Source organism: Sciurus vulgaris (genome assembly GCF_902686455.1).
Source record: "Sciurus vulgaris genome assembly, chromosome: 11".
Classification (NCBI taxonomy): domain Eukaryota; kingdom Metazoa; phylum Chordata; class Mammalia; order Rodentia; family Sciuridae; genus Sciurus; species Sciurus vulgaris.
In genome coordinates this window covers 24,049,404-24,073,742 of record NC_136472.1, presented here as the reverse complement: position 1 = coordinate 24,073,742, position 24,339 = coordinate 24,049,404, and the positions used below count along the sequence as shown (strand labels likewise).

At 37.0% G+C, this 24,339-nt stretch overlaps 2 protein-coding genes across 2 annotated transcripts in view; both read right to left on the bottom strand.

Moving 5' to 3' along the window:
• The window catches only part of LOC306639796 (olfactory receptor 4A5-like), a gene marked incomplete at both ends in the record, with an annotated part of 343,811 nt that overhangs the window by 10,642 nt on the left and 308,830 nt on the right, over positions 1-24,339 (bottom strand). The gene's annotated exons all lie outside the window — the stretch shown is intronic.
• On the bottom strand, positions 20,237-21,178 carry LOC306639233 (olfactory receptor 4C15-like; the record flags this gene model as incomplete). Its single annotated transcript, XM_079102629.1, has 1 exon — positions 20,237-21,178. Exon 1 carries the CDS (start codon positions 21,170-21,172, stop codon positions 20,237-20,239), a length of 936 nt encoding a protein of 311 aa, XP_078958755.1. The 5' UTR covers positions 21,173-21,178.

The following is a 24,339-nucleotide window of genomic DNA, read 5'->3' as shown; positions in this document are numbered from 1 at the left end:
GCATCTCAAAATTTCCCTTTGATTGTACTTGAATAAGATATATTCATTCCTGACTCTCTCATGGAATCTTCTGCCCCTTTTCTCCCAAAGCCAATTAATTGGTAGAAGAAAGTCACCTAATCCAAGAAAAGCTTTTCATAAGTAGCACTGGGTCAATCAGATTTTATCTGCCAAGAAATCCAAGGAGTGACTCAAATTCTGTAGTAAATGGTACTGGACCCATGTTAAATGATACAGTCATATAGAGGAACTGCTATATGGAGGGTCTATCATTGTTCTTCTCTATGAATTTCCTGAGTTTGAATTATTCCACCCCCCCAGTGTCACTGAGTTCATTGTTCTAAATCATATACATTTTTCACTTGTTGAATCAAACATCTAAGAATTAGACCAGAAACTGTAATTGCTAGAAGAAAATGTAGGCCCAATATTCCAAAATATTGGAAAAAGAACTGACTTCCTTAATAAGACTCCTAAAGCACAAGAAATAAAACCTAAAATCATTAAACCAATGGCATCAAATTAAAAAGCTCTGCACAGCAAAGAAAAAAGAGCATGAAGAGAGAACCTACTGAATGGGAGGAAGTCTTTTCCACCTGCTCCTCAGAGAGGGTATTAATATCCAGAATATATCAAGATCCAAAAAACTTCACACACACACACACACACACATACATACAAAAAAATAAATAAATGAGCAAAAGGACTAAAGAGACTCTTCTCAAAGGAAGAAATACAATTGGTCAACAAATATGTGAAAAAAATTTCAACTTATCTACTAATTAGGGAAATGCAAATCAAAACTACATTTAGATTTTATCTCAAGTCAGAATGACAATTATCAAAAATACCAATCATAATGTGTTAATGAGAATGTGGCAAAAACAAAAGGTGCACACATTTACATTGTTGATTGGTCTGCAAATTTCTGCAATTACTATGGAAAGCAGTATGTAGATTCCTTAAAAACTAGGAAAGAAAACACCATATTATCCAGCTATCCCACTCCTTGGTATATATCCAAAAGATCTAAAATCAGCATCCTATAGTGATACAGTCACCTCAATGTGCTGGAACAATTTACGATAGCCAACTTGTGGAATCAACCTAAGTGCTGTTCAACAAATGAATGAATAAAGAGAATGGGGTATACACATAATGGAGTATTACTCAGCCATAAAAAAGAATGAAATTATGGCATTTTCTGGTAAATTAATGCAACTGTAGACTACCCTGCTAAGTGAAATAAATCAGACTCAAAGTTTAAATATTTTCTCTGATATGTGTTAACTACTCCAAAATAAGAGAAAAAACATACATATTTGTGTATATATATGTATACACAAATATATGTGTATATATACACATATATTTGTGTGTGTATATATATATATATATATACACACAGAGAGAGAGAGACAGAGACAGAGAGAGACAGAAAGAGAGAGAGAAAATGTAGAACAGAGACTGATGGACTAGATGAAAGGGAATGAGGAAGAGGATAAAAGGATGGGATAAAGGAAGAACAGAGGAATGAGTCTAACCTAACTTTCCTATGCACATATATAAATATAACACAGTGTGTCCCATCAGGGTGTATATCCACAAATCACTAACTTGAAAAAAATAACTAAAAGTAAATAGCAGAAAGATCAGTAGATGGAAGGGAACAGGGAGAAGGAGGAGGGAGAGGAAAGGTAAATACTGGGGAATGATTTAAAGCAAATTATACTCCATGTTTTTTCACTTATGTCAAAAAGAATCTTGCTTTTATGTATAACTAAAAAAGAAACAATAAAAAGGGAAATAAAAGAAAACATTAATGGATAAAAAGTCCTCATGCTAGCTGGGGTCATACTCAGCCATAGACTGCATGACTAGGGTTTATAAGCCCCTGGATTTTATCACCAGTTCTGCATAAAGTAATAATATTAATAAATATTTTAAAACATTTTCACTTCTAATACAATGTATTTGTATCCTGAATGTTTAAGGAATTTTGTTTCCCCTCCACATGTTTTAAAGCATAGAATCAATAGCCAACAACAACAATCTGAGAGGTAATTTTTCTATCCTTTTTTATTGATTACTAGGTTTATATAAGGATAAAATTTATGACTCTTTAATTCACATAGCGGGATATTGAATTGCAACTTGGAATTGATGACTTATGTGAAAGTAAAAGTATCCTCTCTGAACCTAATAATATTGCAATTTTTATAGAATTGGCATCTCACTTTACAGATAATGAGCAGCCCATAATATTTTGGTCTAATACCATTTTTATTTCTTTATATTTTACCCTTTTTTTGTAAAGTCTAAGGTTTTGCTTTTCATTGGAAACCACCTCTAGTCTCTTCCACACTTTCCTTGTGGCATTATTCACTTCCTTATTCCTCAAAGTAGAAATCAAAGAATTGATCCAGAGAGTTAAGATAGTGTAGAATATGGCCACCCTTTTGTCAAAGGGGAAGGCAAAAGGTAGTCTTGCATATATAAATATGCACAGGACAAAGAACAAAACCTTGATAGCAATGTGAGATCCACAGGAAGACAGAGGATTTACTTGGCCCTTCAGGACTGATGGTTTTCAGAGAGTGCAAGATGACACCATAGAAGAAAAGCAACAAGGAGAAAATTATCATGAAGATAGATACACTGTTGGTAATCACCAAAAGTCCAGAGATGTGTCAGTGCAGGCCAGCTCCAGTAATGGGTACAATCACATAAAATATGAACAATGACATTGGGGCCACAAAATGGCATCCACAGAGCCTCCAGTACATATGGAAGAGTAGTTCAAGGGCTTTCAAATGGCCACATAACAGTCATAGACCATGGCTGTGAGGATAGTCATCTTTGCCCCAGTGAAGCAGTGTTTAGCAAAACTTCCATCATGCAGCTTTATAAGAGATGGTTTTCCTCTCATACAGCAAATCCAAAACTATTTTGGTGTCATGGTGGAGGAGAAGCACACACCCAGAAGGACAGGAATACCAGGAAGAAGTACACAGGGATCCCAGCAGTTCAGAGCTACAGAGGATGGTCACTACAATCAGCATATTGTCCACGATAGTCACAACATAGGCTAACAAAAACACAACAAATACTGTTTTCTGAACAGTGGGATACTGTAAAAGCCCCAGAAGAACAAATTTACGATGCTTTCATTTTGCATAATTTTCAAATCAATGGTGAAAATAAACAGTTATTGAAATTGCAGAAACAAAATTTGTAATTATGATAAAGGAAGATTTGCTTCATATCATATTATCATTTTTTTCGTCCTCAATATTTCTGTGCACCTAGCTGCACCTTTAACTTTAATGCTTCTTTTGCCATTGAGAACAGAAGTTTAGACATTTACTAAGGATAGAAGTTGAATGTAAAGGTTAATTGGGGTCCAGCTATAAGGGTTAAGAGGAGAGCAATAAAAAGGCAAGCACAAAGGATGGTGAAGAGCAAGAAGTGGTTTCCGTGGGAAAGACAGTCCAGTGTTATCATCTATTCCATGGTCATATCAAGTTACTTGGGTTACATAGTACAGTTATCTGTGTGTGTGTGCAGATCACATAACTTGCTTGCTTCTCAGAGTCCACTACTACCAATGGTTATTATAATAAGATAACGTCTCCAGGCCTCAAGGACAGAGGAGTTGCAGAGCATCTCTAAGCCATTCAAACAGAGCCTTTTGTCCTGAGGCATTTACTTGACTCGAAAGACTTCTGCTCCTCTGTATGTTGACAGTCCTGAGATCCCTACAACTGCACTCTTTTGTTTTATTTGGCCTTTGAACAGACATGACTTGTTTTCTGTTTAAGGAAGGCGGAAAGAGAAAGCAAGTCAAATACTGGCAAAGCAAAGCACAGCATATTAAGGCAAGAACAAATAAACATCTTCCAAAGAAAACCTGTTTGATCCATGTAAAATTTAGCAGCCATGAGGTTAAAAATCTAATAAATCCCAACCTCCATCATCTTTTGGTACTTTCTTCACAATGTCCTTAAGATGATCCAATTCTCTTTGAATGGGGTTAATAATATCAGTTAAATTGAAAAAAACAATATTGTTAAAATCTTGGCATCCCTTATGATGTAATAACAGCAAATAATCAATAGCAGCCCTATTATCAAGAATAGCTTGATAATACAAATTTTAGAGGAATTAACAATTTCCACTAAGTATGGAGCCACTACCAACAGGGATACAATAACAGAGAAAACAATAAGAGCCAGTATAGTTATAGAATTTTGGGTAAGTTTGGCAAACAGAGTTGTAACCAAGTTTTCTGGGGTACATTCTAAACCCATCTAGGCTAGCAATGGTTGAGCAGATGTTGTTATACTCTTTATATCTCCCCAAGTCACTAGATGATTAGAAGACAGAGGGTCTCTTGGGGCTTTTGTTCTTATTGGATGTTCCTTCTTTTAATCAGGATCCTCTTCATCCAGGGTCAAATGGAATTTGGGAATAGCCAAAGCAATCCTTAGCAGGAAGAGGGAAGGAGGTGGTATCACAATACCGACCAACTCAAACCAGCCAGGTGAGTCTCTCCCATTGGGGAGGCATCCCGGATGGGGCAGTAGTCCCAGAATGCAGGGAACTTTGTGAGGTAGAGCTGCCCGGCGAGACACCCCTCACCCCACTGGAGAAGTGAACTCGGACAACTGGGAGAGTCGTAGAGAAGGCCGCTCAGCACAGCACTGGGACTTGGCGCAACCACTGGAGCTCCGGTGGCTGCCCAGAGGAGAAGCAGCAAGGAGAGCTGTTTGCACTCAGAGCGATCACTCCTGAACACCGGGGACCTGCCCGGAGGAGGGGGAGGAGGAGTGTGGCCGCTTGGATTCGGAGTGACTATACCAGAGCTACAGGCAGTTACCAGAGGAGGAGCGGCTGCGGCGAGCTGTTTGGACTCAGAGCGACTGCTTCTGAACACCAGGGCCTGCCCTGAGGAGGAGGAGGAGGACGAGTGCGGCCGCTTGGATTCAGAGTAACTGCACCAGAGCTACAGGTGGTTGCCAGAGGAGGAGCTGCGTGGCGAGCTGCTTGGACTCAGAGGGACCGCTTCTGAACACCGGGACCTGCCCAGAGGAGTAGTAGTAGTAGGAGGAGGAGGGCGGCGGGTCGTTTGGTCTCACAGTGACTGCATTAGAGATGCAGGCGGCTGCTCAGAGGAGGAGGCAATTGGCGAGTTGTTTGGACTCAAAGCGACCGCTCCTGAACACTGGGGGGCTGACTGGAGGAGAAGCGCGATGGGTTGCTTGGTCTTGAGTGGCCAAACCAGAGCTCTGGGCGGCTACCCAGAGGAGGCACGCAGCGGGTCACGTGGATTCAGAGCGACTCAGAGCGACCACTCCTGAACACCTGGGGGTTACCTGGAGGAGGAGGAGGAATGGGGCGGGTCACTTGGACTCAGACTGACTACCCAGGGCTACGGGTGGTTGGCGGGAGGAGGAGGCATGCAGTGAGTTGCTTGGACTCCTAGAGAACGCATCGGAACACCAGGCAGCTGTCTGGAGGAAGAGGCGTGCAGCGGGTCTCTGGGACTCAGAGTGATTGTATGGGGCTCCAGGTGGCTGCTCACAGAAGGGGCCGCAGAGCCAGGTGATTAAGTGCAGAGCACGGTCCCAGGAACTAGGAGGCTTCTTGGTGGAAGAGCTGCACAGAGACACGTTTAGGGGTGAAGCGAAGGTTCCAGGACTGCGGGCAGATTCTCTGAGGAGGGGCAGCCTAAGGAGATTCATCTGCGAAGGGTGAGGATCCCAAGCCCAGGAGGTAGAGCCAGAACCCTGGGAACTTTGCAGAGGAAGGCAGCCCAACAAGTGGAGGCACCTCTGCCCACTAGCAGGGAATATACCCCACCTGAAGGCCACCACTCCTAGAAAGGCAGCTTCCTTGTGGAGCACCGCAATATCAACTTCCTCCAAGACCTCAGCCTACTGAAGGCTAAGAGTGGATATATAGAAATCCTCTGGGACATCATAAGTCAGTGGAGGAAATCTGCAATATCTCAGCGGTCACTGATACCTGAACAATATGAGAAAACAAGGAAAGAAAATACCACAAACAAATCTAGATGTTACATCAATAAAACCCAATGACAGCATGGCAGAAGAAATGACAGAAAAGGAGTTCAGAATGTACATAATTAAAATGATCAGGGAAGCAAATGATGAGATGAAAGAGCAAATGCGGGCACTGAATGATGAGATGAAAGAGCAAATGGAGGCATTGAATGATGAGATGAAAGAGCAAATGCAGGCATTGAATGATCGCACCAATCCACAGTTAAAAGAGCAAATACAGGAAGCAAAAGATCATTTCAATAAAGAGTTAGAGATATTGAAGAAAAACCAAACAGAAATCCTTGACATGAAGGAAACAATAAACCAAATTAAGAACTCCATAGAAAGCATATCCAGTAGGATAGAACACCTGGAAGACAGAACCTCAGACATTGAAGACAAAATATTTAATCTTGAAAACAAAGTTGAACAAACAGAGAAGATGGTAAGAAATCATGAACAGAATCTCCGAGAACTATGGGATATCATGAAAAGGCCAAATTTAAGAATTATTGGGATTGAGGAAGGCTTAGAGAAACAAACCAATGGAATGAACAATATATTCAATGAAATAATATCAGAAAATTTCCCAAATCTGAAGAATGAAATGGAAAATCAAGTTCAAGAGGCTTATAGGACTCCAAATACACAAAATTACAACAGACCCACACCAAGGCACATTATAATGAAAATACCTAACATACCAAATAAAGACAGAATTTTAAAGGCTGTGAGAGAAAAGAACCAAATTACATTCAGGCGGAAACCAATACAGATATCAACAGATTTTTCAATCCAGATCCTAAAAGCTAGAAGGGCCTGGAACAACATTTTTCAAGCCCTGAAAGAAAATGAATGCCACCAAGAATCTTATACCCAGCAAAACTTACCTTCAAATTTGACGATGAAATAAAATCCTTCCATGATAAACAAAAGCTAAAAGAATTTACAAAAAGAAAGCCAGCACTACAGAACATTATCAGCAAAATATTCCATGAGGAATAGATGAAAAAAAAAAAAGAAGCAAATCAGCAAAAGGAGGAATTATACTAAAGGAATTGTCAAATAAAGGAGGAACCAAGTCGTGTCAAATAAATAAATAAATAAATAAATAAATAAATAAATAAATAAATAAATAAAATTTAAAAAATGAACCAAATGACTGGGAAACCAAATCATGTCTCAATAACAACCCTGAATGTTAATGGCCTGAATTCATCAATCAAAAGGCATAGACTGGCAGATTGGATTAAAAAGAAAGATCCAACAATATGTTGCCGACAAGAGACTCACCTCATAGAAAAAGATACTCATAGACTAAAGGTGACAGGGTGGGAAAAAAACATACCATGCACATGGACTCAGCAAAAAAGCTGGAGTATCCATCCTCATTTCAGATAATGTGGACTTCAAGCCAAAGTTAGTCAGAAGAAATAAAGAAGGACATTTCACACTGCTTAAGGGAAGCATAAATCAGCAAGATATAACAATCATAAACATCTATGCCCCAAACAGTGGCTCATCCATGTATGTCAAACAAATCCTTCTCAATTTCAGAAACCAAATAGACCATAACACAATAACACTAGGTGATTTTAACATGCCTCTCTCACCACTGGACAGATTTTCCAAACAAAAATTGAACAAAGAAAGCATAGATCTCAATAACACAATCAATAATTTAGACTTAACGGACATTTATAGAATATACCATCCAACCAAGAGCGAATAAACTTTCTTCTCAGCAGCACATAGATCCTTCTCTAAAATAGACCATATTTTATGCCAAAAAGCTAATGTCAGCAAATACAAGAAGATAGAGACACTACCTTGTATTCTATCAGATCATAATGGATTGAAGTTAGAAATAAATGAAAGAGTAAAAAACAGAAACTATTCCAACATCTGGAGATTAAACAATATGGTATTATATGATGAATGGATAACAGAAGATATTAGGAAGGAAACTAAAAAATTCTTAGAGGTAAATGAGAACAAAGAAACATCATATCAAAATCTCTGGGACACTATGAAAGGAGTACTTACAGGGAAATTTATTTCATGGAGCACATTTAATAAGAGAAGTAAAACTCAACAAATAAACGACCTAACACTACAACTCAAAGCCCGAGAAAAAGAACAGACCAGCACCAAAAGTAGTAGAAGACAGGAAATAGTTAAACTCAGAGCTGAAATCAATGAAATTGAAACAAAAGAAACAATACAAAAAATTGACCAAATAAATAGTTGGTTCTTCGAAAAAATAAACAAAATTGATAAATCTTTAGCCATACTAACAAAGAGAAGACGAGAGAAAACCCAAATCACTAAAATTCAGAATGAACAAGGAAATATCACAACAGACAGGATAATTAGAAGCTATATTGAAAATCTCTACTCCAACAAAATAGAAAATTTTGAAGACATCAACAGGTTTCTAGAGACATATGAATTGCCTAAACTGAACGAGGAAGACATACACAATTTAAATAGACCAATTTCAAGTACTGAAATAGAAGAAGTCATCAAATGACTACCAACAAAGAAAAGTCCGGGACCAGATGGGTTCTCAGCCGAATTCTACAAAACCTTTAAAGAAGAGCTCATTCCAATACTTCTCAAAGTATTCCATGAAATACAAGAGGAGGAAACCCTCCCAAACTCAATCTATGAAGCCAATATCACCCTGATACCTAAACCAGACAGAGATTCATCAAGGAAAGAAAATTTCAAACCAATATCCTTAATGAACATCGACACAAAAATTCTCAACAAAATTTTAGCAAATCGTATACAAAAACATATTAAAAAGATAGTGCACCATGATCAAGTGGGTTTCATCCCAGGGATGCAAACCCACTTCAACATCAGGAAATCAATAAATGTAATTCACCATATCAATAGACTTAAAGTCAAGAATCACATGATTATTTCAATAGATGCAGAAAAAGCATTTGATAAAATACAGCACCCCTTCATGCTCAAAACACTAGAAAAAATAGGGATAGTGGGAACATTCCTTAACATTGTAAAGGCCATTTATGCTAAGCCCATGGCTAATATCATTCTAAATGGTGAAAAACTGAAAGCATTCCCCCTAAAAACTGGAACAAGGCAGGGATGCCCTCTTTCACCACTTCTATTCAACATCGTTTTTGAGACTCTAGCCAGAGCAATTAGACAAACCAAAGAAATTAAAGGGATATGAATTGGAAAAGAAGAACTCAAACTATCCCTGTTCACTTATGACATGATTATATATTTAGAGGAACTTGGAAATTTCACCAGAAAATTCTTAGAACTCATAAGTGAATTCAGTAAAGTAGCAGGTTACAAGATCAATGCTCATAAATCCAACGCATTTTTGTACATAAGTGATGAATCTTCAGAAAGAGAAATTAGGAAAACTACCCCATTCACAATAGCATTGAAAAAAATAAAATACTTGGGAACTGATCTCACAAAAGAGGTGAAAGACCTCTACAATGAGAACTACAGAACACTAAAGAAAGAAATTAAAGAAAACCTTAAAAGATGGAAAGATCTCCCATGTTCTTAGATAGGAAGAATTAATATTGTCAAAATTGCCATACTACCTAAAGTGCTATACAAATTCAATGCAATTCCAATTAAAATCCCAATGACATACCTTACAGAAATAGAGCAAGCAATTATGAAATTCATCTGGAAGAATAAGAAACCCAGAATAGCTAAAGCAAACCTTAGCAGGAAGAGTGAGTCAGGGGGTATTGCAATACCAGATCTTCAACTCTACTACAAAGCAATAGTAACAAAAACGGCATGGTATTGGTACCAAAATAGACAGGTAGATCAATGGTACAGAATAGAGGACACAGACACAAACCCACATAAATACAATTTTCTCATACTAGACAAAGGGGCCAAAATATGCAATGGAGAAAAGATAGCCTCTTCAACAAATGGTGCTGGGAGAATTGGAAATCCATATGCAACAGAATGAAACTAAACCCATATCTCTCACCATGCACGAAACTAAACTCAAAATGGATTAAGGACCTCGGAATCAGACCAGAGATCCTGCAGATTATAGAAGAAAAAGTAGGTCCAGATCTTCAACATGTCGGCTTAGGAGCAGACTTCCTTAACAGGACCTCCATAGCACAAGAAATAAAAGCAAGAATCAATAACTGGGATAGATTCAAACTAAAAAGCTTTCTCTCAGCAAAGGAAACTATCAGCAATGCGAAGAAAGAGCCTACAGAGTGGGAGAAAATCTTTGCCAATCATACTTCAGATAGAGCACTAATCTCCAGAATCTGTAAAGAACTCAAAAAACTCCACACCAAGAATACAAATAATCCAATCGACAAATGAGTTTAAGGAAATGAACAGACACTTCACAGAAGATGTACAAGCAATCAACAAACATATGGAAAAATGTTCAACATCTCTAGTAATAAGAGAAATGCAAATCAAAACCACCCTAAGATTCCATCTCACCCCAATTAGAATGGCGATTATCAAGAATACAAGCAACAATAGGTGTTGGCGATGATGTGGGGAGAAAGGTACACTCATGCATTGCTGGTGGGGCTGCAAAGTAGTGCAGTCCCTCTGGAAAGCAGTGTGGAGATTCCTTAGAAAACTTGGAATGGAACCACCATTTGATCCAGCTATCCCACTCCTTGGCCTATACCCAAAGGACTTAAAATCAGCATACTACAGAGATACAGCCACATCAATGTTCATAGTTACTCAATTCACAATAGCCAGACTGTGGAACCAACCTAGATGTCCTTCAACTGATGAATGGATAAAGAAACTGTGGTATATATATACAATGGAATATTACTCCACCATAAAGAATGATAAAATTATGGCATTTGCAGGTAAATGGATGAAATTGGAGAATATCATGCTAAGTGAGATAAGCCAATCTCAAAAAGCCAAAGGATGAATGATATCACTAATAAGTGGATGATGACACATAATGGGGGGAGGGAAGGGTCAGTGTTAGGGTTAGAGTTAGGGTTAGGGAGGGGGCCAAGAATGGAGGAAGGAAGGACTGTACAGAGGGAAAAGGGGTGGGAAGGGTGGTGTGAAGGGAAAAAATAACAGAATGAATCAAACAACATTACTCTATGTAAATTTATGATTACACAAATGGTATGCCTTTATGCCATGTACAAACAGAGAAACAACATGTATCCCATTTGTTTACAATAAAAAAAAAGAACTCAAAAAACTTTTTTTTTATTAAAAATCATAAATTTACATAGGGAAATGTTGTTTGATTCATTCTGTTATTTTATTCCCTTTCCCCCCACCCCTCCCACCCCTCTTTTCCCTCTATACAGTCCTTCCTTCCTCCATTCTTACCACCCTCCTTATCCCTAACCCTAAACCTAACCCTAACCCTAACGCTAACCCCTCCTACCCCCCATTATATTTCGTCATCCGCTTATAGCGAGATCATTCCTCCTTTGGAAGAACTCAAAAAACTTTACATCAAAAATATAAATAACCCAATCAATAAATGCTCTAAGGAACTGAGCAGATGCTTCACAGAAGAAGATCTGTATGCAATCAACAGATATATTTTAAAAAGTTCAATATCTTTAGTAATAATAGAAATGCAAATCAAAACTACCCTAAGATTTCATTTCACCCCAATTAGAATGTCTATTATCAAGAATACAAACAATAATAAGTGTTGACAAGGATGTGGGAAAAAAGGTACACTCATATATTGCTGGTGGGGTTGCTAGTTGGGGCAACCACTCTTGAATGCAGTATGGTAATTTCTTAGAAAACTTAGAATGGAACCACCATTTGACCCAGCTATCCCACTCCTTGGCCTATACCCAAAGGACTTAAAATCAGTATACTGAAGTGATGCAGCTACATCAATGTTTATAGCAGCTAAATTCACAGTAGTTAGATTGTGGAACCAACCTAGATGCCCTTCAATAGATGAATGGATAAAGAAACTGTGGTATATATACACAATGGAAAATTATTCAGTCATAAAGAATAATGAAATTATGGCATTTGCAGGTAAATAAATGAAGTTGAAGAATATCATGCTAAGTGAAATAAGCCAATCCCCAAAAAATCAAAGGCCAAATAATTTCTCTGATAAGTGGATGATGATACATAGCCTGAGGGGGTAGTGGTAAGAATGGAATATATACAGGAAAATGAGAGTTGGGGAGGGGGCTGGAGGAAGGAAAGATAATAGCATGAGACAAACATCATTACCCCAGGTGCATGTATGATTACACAAACAGTGTGACTCTACTTCATGTACAACCAGAGAAATGAAAGTTGTACCCCACTGGTGTACAATGAATCAAAATTTTAAAAAATGAAAATAAAAACAGAATCTAAAAAAACCAGAAAATAAAAAAACCAGAACCAAAAAACAAGAGCAATGTATCCACTATTATTTCATATTCTTGATAAATATTTTTTGTCAATTATAATATTACTATTTTGGTAAATTTTTAGTTAATCTAAACTTACTTTAATGAATTAATTTTGAAAATCATGCCTTGTCTGCCATCAGAAAATATAATTCCTTCAAACTTGTCTAATGTTACCATTAAACAAAGTACCATGCTTCCAACTCTTCAGCTATAAAACAGTTAACACTTGTCAAGCTGCCTGACCTTGAATAATCAAGCATTTATTATTAGAATGTTTTCAAAAGTATAAATCAAGAGAATGATATAAAACATTGATGTTAGCATTATTTTAAGTAGTTTCTGCATATACAATGTGAAACAGAAATTGAGTCACTCATAATAGTATCATTTTCTGTGAAAATATACCTCTTTAAATTGCAATGTGTGAAACTGGATCACTGATCTAATGCTTTAGGAAAACATATTAGTAAATACTTTTATAATCATTATCATGTTTGTGTTTTATACTAGTGACCTCAATCCTAAAAAATGTACTCTAGAAGTGAAGCAAGATCAGGGAGCTTTACGTGGAAGATGTTACAGTATCATGTAAAATAGAGGGATGGAGAAATATCTAAGAGTTCAATACCAAATTATGTTTGATATACATCAGGTTATTACAAATTCACATGACATGATCAATAAAACACTAAAAATATGAGGAGTTAGCCTTTTTACAACATGTTAATGAAAAAGGTGAAAAATTCTAACAACTGAGTTTATTTGCATCAATGAATCATACAACTTTATAATCAAAATAAAAATAACAGACTTTTAAATTGCAAAATATGTCTGGCTTGGTATTATAAAAAAATTTAAAATGGAACATAAATTAAATTATACAATACCAGATTGCCCATCATGTACATACAGTTCATTTCAGAGAAAGAAAATGAGGTTAAAGGAAAATTTGTATAGGAAGAACTAAGTGGCCAACATCAAATCTTGTATGAAAAAGTTTAGACTTTTACCTGTATAAATAAGCATACCACAGATGGAGTTCTCTGCTATGTACTCACCTGGGTATAACTTGCAAACTCACATTCTCTCAGAGGTGATGATTTAATGCATCCATAAGTTTTCTGGAATATTCCAGAGTCCTTTCTTTATTGATAGCCATGCCCTGAAATGTGCTGGGGCTGCAGGTGGGATTGCTAAGGGCTCCCTTACAGCAAGATTTGTGGCCATCTCCTGGGGCAGTGACCTTGGGAAGTACCTCTCTGGGCCCCACTACCCACATTACCCATTACTTCCTTTCTATTCCTTTCAACATCAAAACTAATTCTAGCGCCAATTGTTCTTCAAATAACATAATTTCTTTTTCAACTGCAAATTACATAAGACATTTAAAACTAAAAGAGGGATTATAGGCAGCTTTTTGTAAACCATATTCAAGCAACAATGTTCACAAGCATTCAATAAACATACTTGTGTGTATCTGTCACATTTGTAGCCAATACTCTAAATAAATATTGCTATTATAAACTAAAAGAACAAACTAATATACTATTACTAATTACACACTGTTTAATTCCATAATTCATATATCTGATTCAGGGTTATTATTCACCCATAAAGTTTTTTTCTTGTCTACATAACTCAGCATGTTCCTTTTCATGACTATTTGGGAAATATGTTTGCTTCCAATTTCGGTACCTGATCTCTTTCTTCATTGCTTCCCAGGTGAGTTCCCTACATGTTTCAACTTTATACTCTTAGTAGAATCCGGAAAAAGAAAAAAAAAGCCTTTATTTCCATCTTTGTCCATCCGAATTGATGCATGAATCTGTGTCATTTCTGTTGTCTCTTTTCAAGAGAGAGACCACACCTCTACAATTATCACACAACCAGCAGTAAAGTAGTTCAGAAATTCAGTTCCCCTGAGCAATTTTCAGGCAGGAATCTGACAGTTTTCCTGGCATCAAATGAACTCAAGGAAAATCAAGGGGACACAGCAAAATCAGAAGACTGTACTCTAAGACTTGAGTCACACTTTCTTACTTTTAATATCCTTCCTGTGGCATTGGTTAGTGTGTGGTGTAGAAATAGTCAATGTATATTCTCTTCCAATAAGTATGAAGGTGCACCAGCACATGCATTTACCATCTTCCCACAATGATCTGTTTTATATAACCTCAAAAATTCCAACCCTGAACCAACGCAAACTGTTTTAATGACAACATTACAACTTGAAATCCTTAAAACTGTGAATTATAAATCTTACCACCTGTCAAGTCCTTGAAAATTCTAGTGATAGATTTGTTCTATTCTTCACAGAGAAACATCTATTCAGTGGTGGCCAAACTGTGATTTGTTTCCAGGTCTTCCTTCTGTATCTAAGGGAGAAAGAAGAAGAGAATCCTTGATGGTCAGGATGGGGAATGTTCCCACAGCATCACAGCTGCCTTCAACATGTCAAAGAAAGAAAGAAACTGAGGAACCCAAAGTTTTCTCCTTGATTTGCAACTGCAATTTAAAGAAGATTCCCTGAGAGCTCATGAATCTGTAGAATTGCTTATCATTTTCCCTCAGAATTTGGAAATTTTCCATCAACATACTTTGCCGAGACAGATTTTTTTTTGTAGTTTTTCACTTGCTCAAGTGTTTATAAAACTATTATATCCCCAAAAATGAAATACTTTATTTTTGTCTTTTCAGTTAACTTCTCCTGGGTTTCTACTTGAAAATATGTTCATTCCCAATCATGTTAGAAATGGGACATTGTGGATGGTGGGGTGGATGATAGTGTATGCTTGCAGAAGTAGAAAAAGATGCCAGTGCACTTACCAAATGCTAAGAGCTGAATTCTGCAATAAGACAGCAGCAGTCTATAAGGACAGAACATAGTGACTCAACACTATGTCAGCAAAAAGTTCTTATTTTAAAAATGTATGTATATGTACGGAAAAAAAATTTATGTTAATCAGAATGTTGTTCTTAATCTCAGAAATAGATTTTAAAATTATATGTCTTTAAAACTAAAAGCAAAATTTCTAGAGTTTAATATTTCTTTGTAAATTTATTTGACTATGTTATGACAGGTCTGTTTAATATAAGGAAATAGAGCATTGAGCAAACTGAAGGGAAAACAGGGATATAACTACTCAGACCCCTTGAGGAGTGTCCAAAGTCTTCTGAACCACATAGGCAGGTGAGTCACAGCAACAACCACATTTCTGTTTTAGTTAGTTGACCAAAAGAGCTGACTAGAACTTCATAGAGGAGGAAAAACTATTTTGGCTCAGTGTTTCAGAGTTTCATTCCATGGTCAGTCTACTCCATAGCTCTAGGCCTAAGGAGAAGCAGAGGATCACAGTAGATGTGTGTAGTAGAGGAATCAGCTCACAACATGGCAACCAGCAATCAGAAAAACCTCGACTCACCAGAGGAAAAACACAACACCCCAAACCCTGCCCTCAGTGACCTATTTCCTCCAGCAACATCCTACCTGCCGACAATAGTCACCTAGTTAAGGCACATAAGAGAATTAATGTGCTGATTAGGTTAGGTCTTTCATAACCCAATCATTTCACCCCTGAACAATTATTGCATTGTCTCACCCATGAGCTTTTGGGGGATCTCTCATATCTGAATCAGAACAACTACATTTAATACAACTATGTGGAAATGATCTCTATAAGTCCATTAACCAAAGAAAAAAAAGGGGAGTAATAATGAAGAATAGGCTGAAAAATTAGGCATTGATGAGAATAAAATATTAAAATATAAATAAAAAGGAAAGGAACATAAGAAGGCAGAAAGAAAGAGAGAACAAATTATAGAGAAAGAAAGGAGAGAAGGAAAGGGAATTAAAATAAGATATGATGGGAGTTGGAAAACTCCAATTAATGATTTTTTTAATATGTAAAATGACTTAAATGTTTGAAGAACCAATGAGGGGAAACTGCAAAGCAATATAAATACAAAACAAGGGATATAAAAGAACAAACATGAAAGGCTAAAACTCCTTTGTTTCAAGGTATTTAAGATAAAGAGACCACTTTGAGGGTTTCTGGTTTTGGAACCCACCAAGTATTCAGGGGTTGTAAATGTCCAGGCTACAACAGCATACCTTCTGAATATATGTGGGTGTGGAGCTGCTACCCAAGTCAACCAGATTAGCCCTGGGATGGAAAACTATAAAATTTTTGTTTCTAACATCTAGATCAGCATGCTGCTTCAAAAATTGTGGGACACTCAGGCTCTAGAGTCTATTCACAAAGCCCTCAGCTTGCCCACCACTGGCACAACTAAGGAGATTCCAGTAGCTCAGTAAGCTCAATAGCTCCCTCCTTAGCATGAGTGGCAGCTCTGTGAAGCCTTCCCCATCCTCCCACCACACAATCCTCAGTTCCCAGGGAGAAGACCAACATGTCCGAATGACAGAGGCCTTTGGTCAAGGGTAGCCTAGGATCTGTTCCAGCTGCCAATTGGTAGGTAGACTTTGGTGACCTTGGCATCTCAGTCATCTCACTGTATATATTACTTACAAGTCTTGCATTTTAGTCATCTTTTGCATCACTGTGACCAAAATACCTGAGAAAAACAACTTAGAGGAGGAAAAGCTTATTTGGGGCTGACAGTTCCAGAGTCTCAGTCTATAGTTGGTAGATGACATTGCTCTGGACCCCAGTGAGGCAGAACATCATGGAGGAAGGGCCTAGCAGAAGAAAGGTGCTTCCCTCATGGCAGTAAGAAAGCAGAGAGCAGCAGGGAAGGACCACAGGGAAGATGCAGCCTTCCAGAGAACACATCCATTGATCAACTCCTATTGACCTAACCCACCCACCTACACTTACCACCCAGTTATTCAAACTAGGATGGAATGATTGCTGCAGCTCTCACAATCCAATCAATTCTCATTCCTGCATTCATCCATGAGATTTGGGAGTGGACACCTCATTTTCACATCATAACAGTTTCCTTCATTGGCATTTGACCAAGGCCATACCATGCCACAAAGTAGATGCTGGCTAGGACAGCACAGCAATATTTCCTGTAATCGCCAGGGAAAATGAAGGTGATGGGACTTTATGGTTCCAAAGCAGCAAGCTCAGGCCTGACCCCACAAGATGGCTCTCCACAGCAGCTCTCCACTTGTAAGTGCTGACACTCAGAGTACTTGTCACACACCTACCTACTATGCAGCTCCTAGATCAGCAAAGTTCAGACTTACTTTCTGTTCCGCAGATGTCTCTATACCAATATCTTCTCTAGGTCTCTTTCTCTTTTCCTTTTTGCCACCACTCTCCCCTGCCTAGCTCCCAATATGCCAGTACAGGATTGGTGCCAGTGCACCCTTTTGCCTCTGTTCTAATAACCAGAATCTCTGATTTTCTCCAAGTATCTCACTGTCCAATATTGAACCTCACTGTGTTCTCTCAGTCACCCACCTTGTTGAGTAGCTCATCTCAGCCACTTCAGGTTTGAATAGTGGAGGAGCTGTGAGTGCTACAGGTTCTACTCTGTCATCTTGACCTCCACCCCAAAGAACACCATTGGATACGTGTATTTAAAATATTATACTAAGGAAGACAAAAATATTAGAGAAAGGTGGGAGAATCAGAGTCAAAAAGAAAAAAGGTCATTTTGAGCAACAGCAAGAAAGAAGAATAGCAGGGGATGAGATAAGGAAAAACCCACAATGAGTCAGTCCATGGCAGGATAGACAGTAGGTGGGAGGGAGAACCATTGCAAGATTTGCAGTAAAATGGTAATTTTTATCTGATTTATGATACAGCAACTAGAATTTCTGAATCAATTTAGTTATAAACCAATTCTCCTTTATCTTATTCAGATATTCAAATGCACTAATTCCCACATTTTATATTGTCATGGTGCTTCTAAATGAACTTATGCATGACATAAGACAATTTACACTAACACAACAGTTACAATGCCAAGCTAAATATATTGGAATGAATTCCACCATGGTAAGGAAAAAAAATCAATATTGAACATGCAATGTAAAACTAAAACAATAACTTTTGTAGCCAGGATTGAAGAATTCAGGTAAACAGATTTGAAAGAATAAAAAATGTTGTGTACATGTCTTTTGGTATTTGTTTATTGACTGAAAGTTATTTTCTTTACTCACGTATATCATTAAATAAGTATACAATAAGAGGTTGGGTGTTAAAATGATAAAAGGTGTTTGTATTCAAGTGCAAAATGGATCTGTCATGAATCCGTAGTGGTCACTGCAATCTGTCCTGAATAATGTTTTATTTCATGCTACTTCAAATATTATACTCACAGATCCATAAATTACCTGGTCCAATTAAATCAGTTTCTTGTTTCTTAAGCTGCAACTTAGAGATATGGGAACTATTTAATGAAGAGAACTGTGTGAAAGGAAAGGATGTGAAGCTACCCCTCTATGAGAATGGGCAGCTGATGGGGAAAAAAGGGAATGGTGAAGGACAGGTACATTGGCATACCTAAAGCTTTGTGACACACCTAGTCAGCTGGAGGCCCTACACTTTATTCAGTTTCTGTTTTAAACCAAACCTTAATACCTTGAGAGCTTACCCTAAAGATCAGTGAAATATTATCTGTATTCAGCCATGTTGGTTCTTGGGAAGAAATCTAGCATATGTACTCTTCTAGATTGGGCCTTGCCTGGCTGATTAAGAAAATAACAGAAAAATTCAGTATGCACATAATACCCAATAGGCATTTTATTAGTGTTGATAGGCTAGGGGGAAATTGAAATGTATTTTGTAAATGCATGATTCCAGAAGCCACCTGGGAACCTGAGATTAAACAACCTTAACTATGGGAATGACATATAAGATGTGTCTAAATTTGAATGATCTCTTTATTGATAATTACTCAAATAGAATTATTATCAAGTGGTAGCACAAATTCACAAATTTTCAAACCACCAATTAAATTGAGAAATAATCTTTTGAAACTTCCTTTTACTCTCTGGTGCCTCTAGTTTTATTCCTTCTGTGGGGCTAGGAGGAGTCAGATCTTCACATCTACAGCTGGTCCTGGTTTTGTTGGCAATGCAGCGATGCCAAGAATACCCTTTTATTGTGCTTGAAGTGGACATACTCATGGTTGACTCCCTCATGGAATCTGCCTCCTCTTCGCCTTCTGAACCTGATTGTTACCCAGAAGGAACACACTGTAGGCAGCACTGGGCCACTCAGGATTTATCTGTGAGGAAATTCATGAGGCTACACCAATTCTGTCCAAATGGTAATCAACCCAACATAAATGATGGAGTCATACGATGCGGAACTCTGGCAGCAGAAGTTCTTTTGCTCTCCTCTATGTTCTTCCTCAATTCAGGTTATTTTTGATTCAAAATCACTGAGCTCACCATCCTAAATAAGTCTTTTTTTTTTCACTTGAAATTGGTAACTTCTAATCCTCACGTCAAAGAGGATTTGTTTTGCCTCCCCAAGTTTTTTGGAAAGCATAACGTTAATTCCCAACATTTCACAAGTAATTTTTCTCTCCATTCTTTCTTTTTTCTTTTATTAGACTTCAGGTAAGCATACAAATCACTCTCTTTAATTTGCATGTCTGGGTATTGACTTGCTAACTCAGATTAGACTCCTGCTATAAAAATGAAAACAACATTTTTAATAGTCCTAATGTTTTTCTTCTGAAGTATACACCTCTTAATAGATACTGAGAATCCCATAAATTTTTCTCCAAGACCATTCTTATTGTTTTGCTCTTTACACTCGTTGGGGGTCTAATATCTTATTTTTCATCAGAAACTAACACCAATCTCTTCCACATTTTCCTTATAGCATTTTTCACTTCCTTATTTCTAAATGTGTAAATCAAAGGATTGAGCAAGGGAGTTAGGATAGTATAAACTATTTCTACTTCTTTGTCAAAGGGAAAGACAGAGGGAGGTCTTGCATATACATATATGCATGGGACAAAGAACAAAACCACAACAGCAATGTGAGATCCACAGGTGGACAGAGCTTTCCTCCGCCCTTCAGCATTGTGTGTTCTCAAGGAGAACAAGATGACACCATAGGAGACAAGCAACAAGCAAAAGATTATAATGCACATAAATCCACTAGTAACAATCATCAAAAGGCCTATGAGGTGAGTGTCAGTGCAGGCCAGCCCCAGTAATGGGTACAGGTCACACATGAAATGATCGATGACATTAGGACCACAGAAGGGCAGTTGGAAAGTAAGGAGAACCTGTATAATGGAATGCAAGAATGCCCCTGTCCAGGACATCCCCACCAGAATTCTACAGAGCCTCCAGTTCATGATGGAAGAGTAGTGCAAGGGCTTGCAAATGGCCACATAGCGGTCATAGGCCATGACTGTGAGGGTAATCATCTCTGCCCCACCAAAGAAGTGTTCAGCAAAAAGTTGAGTCATGCATCCTTTATAAGAGATGGTTTTCCTTCTGTATATGGAGTCCACAATCATTTTTGGTGTGATACAAGAAGAGAAACAGGCCTCCAAGAAGGATAAGAATGCCAAGAAGAAGTACATGGGGGAACCCAGCAGTGCTGGGCTATGAAGGATGGTCACTACAATCAGCATGTTGCCTACAATAGTTGCAATGTAGACCAACAAAAATACAACAAATAGTATTTTCTGAACAGTAGGCTTCTGTGAAAGCCCCAGAAGAACAAATTCAGTTATGAAACTTTGGTTTTGCATGATTTTCAAGGAAAGGGCAAATGTAGAACTCTTATCATTGAAGTTGCAATTATGATAAAGATTTGCTTCAGACCAGTTTATAGTTTTAGTCATCAAGTATTTCAGAGCACCTAAATACACTATTGTCTTTAGTGCATCTTTTGTCTTTGCAAACACAAATTTAGATATTTATTGAGGATAGGAGTTGGAGATAAGGCAGAACTGATATGGAGAAATAGTATTCATTATCTTTGAATTGCTAGAGTTTCTATAAAGATGAATGGAACCATCCATATGTAATTGAGAAGAAGAGACAAAGAAACAGAAGAACTCAAGAGACAGCTTTTATGATTTACTAGTAACTCCACTCAGTGGCTCATTGGGAAGCATTCTTCACTTCACCTCCAGAATGAGGAGAGGAGGACTGGAGCTGTATTATGCATTTCTGCCATTGTCATGGAAAGAGGCAGGAGTGACTAACATGCTCTCTCTGATCTGGAGAACTTCATGTCTACAAGAAGAAACAACATGCAATTTAAGCAATAGTTTTAAATCATGGCTACCCTTCAAAACTTTCTTTAAGGTCTAATCTGAATTTTGTCTTTTCATAATTTAATTTCTTCTTTATCAAAATGAAGAATCTATGAATAAGTACCAAGTGACAGACAACACACCACAAGACTACACTAAATGTTTAGGGGTTTATTTTTTAATGACCTCATTTAGACATTCAAAGAGATTCTTACAAAAAAAATATTGCCTACCTCCAAATATTATAATGACAGATAAGTGAAATAAGAAAAGAGGAACAATTATACAAGACTCAATGCTGAGAGAGTACTCTAGGATTCTTATTTCATTGACAGGGATTTTATGCTTCAAGAGATTAAGTTTAAGCAAAAACCAGATACTCGATCTGGGATGTTGCACAAAATATCTGTCTCTACACCCAAACCCTTTCTATTACATCATTCACGAATGACGTAGGAATAATTCTTTTCTATCAAGGACTTCAGTGCTCAGTTAACTTTTCTAGAATTTCCATCCACCTGAATCATCAAAGCTTCTGATTCTTTGTTCATTAGTGAATGGGCATCTTAATGAAGGAAAAAGGAAATGAGGAGGTATCAAATGATGATGGCAAATAACTTACATATGCAAATAGGCAATCACCATCTTCCAGAGTCTTCAGACTCTATTAATAATATTACAATAATTTATACAATATGACAGGATCTAATCAAGGAAAACTCCCAAACACATTCATATTTAGCTTACACAGTCATCTCCCAGGTTCATTTTGAGCATCATACTTGCAAACTTGAAAATGTTGCTTATGATAATATACTCTTACTAATTACAATTTTTATGTACTCCGTGAAAAGTCAGTTGCCGTTTCCACTGAAACCTTGTCCAGGAGTCATCCAGACAATGGCTTCAAAATCTTACTTAAAATTTTGTAAGCAGGATTAGTTAGAATGTATATCAATAGGACTCCTGTCGTGGTCAGATTAGTCCCTACAAGTAGAAAGTTGCTGCAGTCAGAGAAAAGGGGAAGGTGATATGCAGTGAGAACAACTGCCACAGTCCCTGACCCAGAGCAGAAATGACACCATGCTTATTCTTAAATCCTGCCTCACATGACCAAGGCTGATGAGTGTGTAATTCACCTTCAAAGGTATTTAAAAATTAAAATATATATATTATTTAGCAAGTAGTAGAGAGGAAATTGCCTATGTAATTTTTCAACATATTTAAATATATTTGGTAGGTCTTGAATACATCATTGTAGCCCTCAGCCCTACATGCATCCATTCCTGTTTCAGATACATTCATTGTGCAGAGAAAACCAAGTGGAGCAGGAGATTAAGAGGAAGACAGGCCCTATGTTAATCTAATAATTAAATAAATCTTGCCCTTTCACTTCCTTTTTAAGGATGTTTTTCAAGTAATGCATTTTTAAATTTTAAATGTTCATTAAATATAGAACACCCACCTTCTTCTTTTACCAAATTTAGAAATTTCATAAATTAGTGTCAATATTCAGAGTAGAGAATTTAGTGGGCTAATGGTTTTGATCACAAGGATTATCATTTTAATTTTTTTGAAAAGCAATTTTCTTAAAGACAATGGGTTATTTGGAATTGACTCCTAGAACAGAAAAAAAGAGAGTAGTTCAAAAATGAGTCAAATATAAATCTAGTATTTATTTAAGACTAAGTTAGTATCCATTATTTCAGGTTTCTGATGAATATTTCTATGCTAATTTAAGATGAAAATACTAGGGGAACGTGAGTAGTACACATGACATACCCAAACTAAGCAATTTTCTGTTTACCTAAACTTATGTTAACAAAATGTTAATTTTAAAATTCCTTGAGTTTTTGCTATTGGAAAACTATCAATCCAAGGGAAATTACCCAGTAGTCATGTGTCATTGAAGAATCCAGCCTGCTCCCATCTCCTCCTTGACTCTAAATTAGAGTAAATCTCATCAACTACCTGACCCCAAAGAGTCAACTGCTTATAAATAACATGACTTTCAAAGTATAAATTGAAAGGATGACATTAAAAATTGGTTTCAGCAGTATTTTTAAGCCAGGCCTATATATAAACACAAAATGAGATGAAATCAAGTCACTTTGAAAGTTTATATTTTTAAAATCACAGTATTTTAAATTATACCTCTTAAAAGAATAATGAAACTGGTTCATTCATCTAATTATTTTGTAAAATGTGTTAGTACATAATTTGAGAATCATAAACGTTATTAACCTTATACTAGCAACCTCAACATTAAACTTTTATTCTGAAAGTGAAATGAGGAGAGGAAGCTTTATAGTGGAAGATGGCATAGTGTCATGTGTGATGGAGAAAAGGGGACATAGCTAAAGTATTCAACTACAGAAAGATGTTTATGCAAATCAGATGATTACATATTAATACCATATGATGGTATCAAAGCTTTTTAAAAATAGTTGAAACACTTTTACAGTAAACTAAATGAGAAAAACAAGAAAATTTCTAATAGCTTAGCTTATTTGCATTGATAAATTGAATATAATATATCTGGAAGGAAACATAAAAATGATAAAAAGAAAACTAAATTTTTAAACTAATATATATCTGTTTATGGTTTTAACTATATTTTAAATTAATCATAAGTTTAAACATACAATACCAGATTT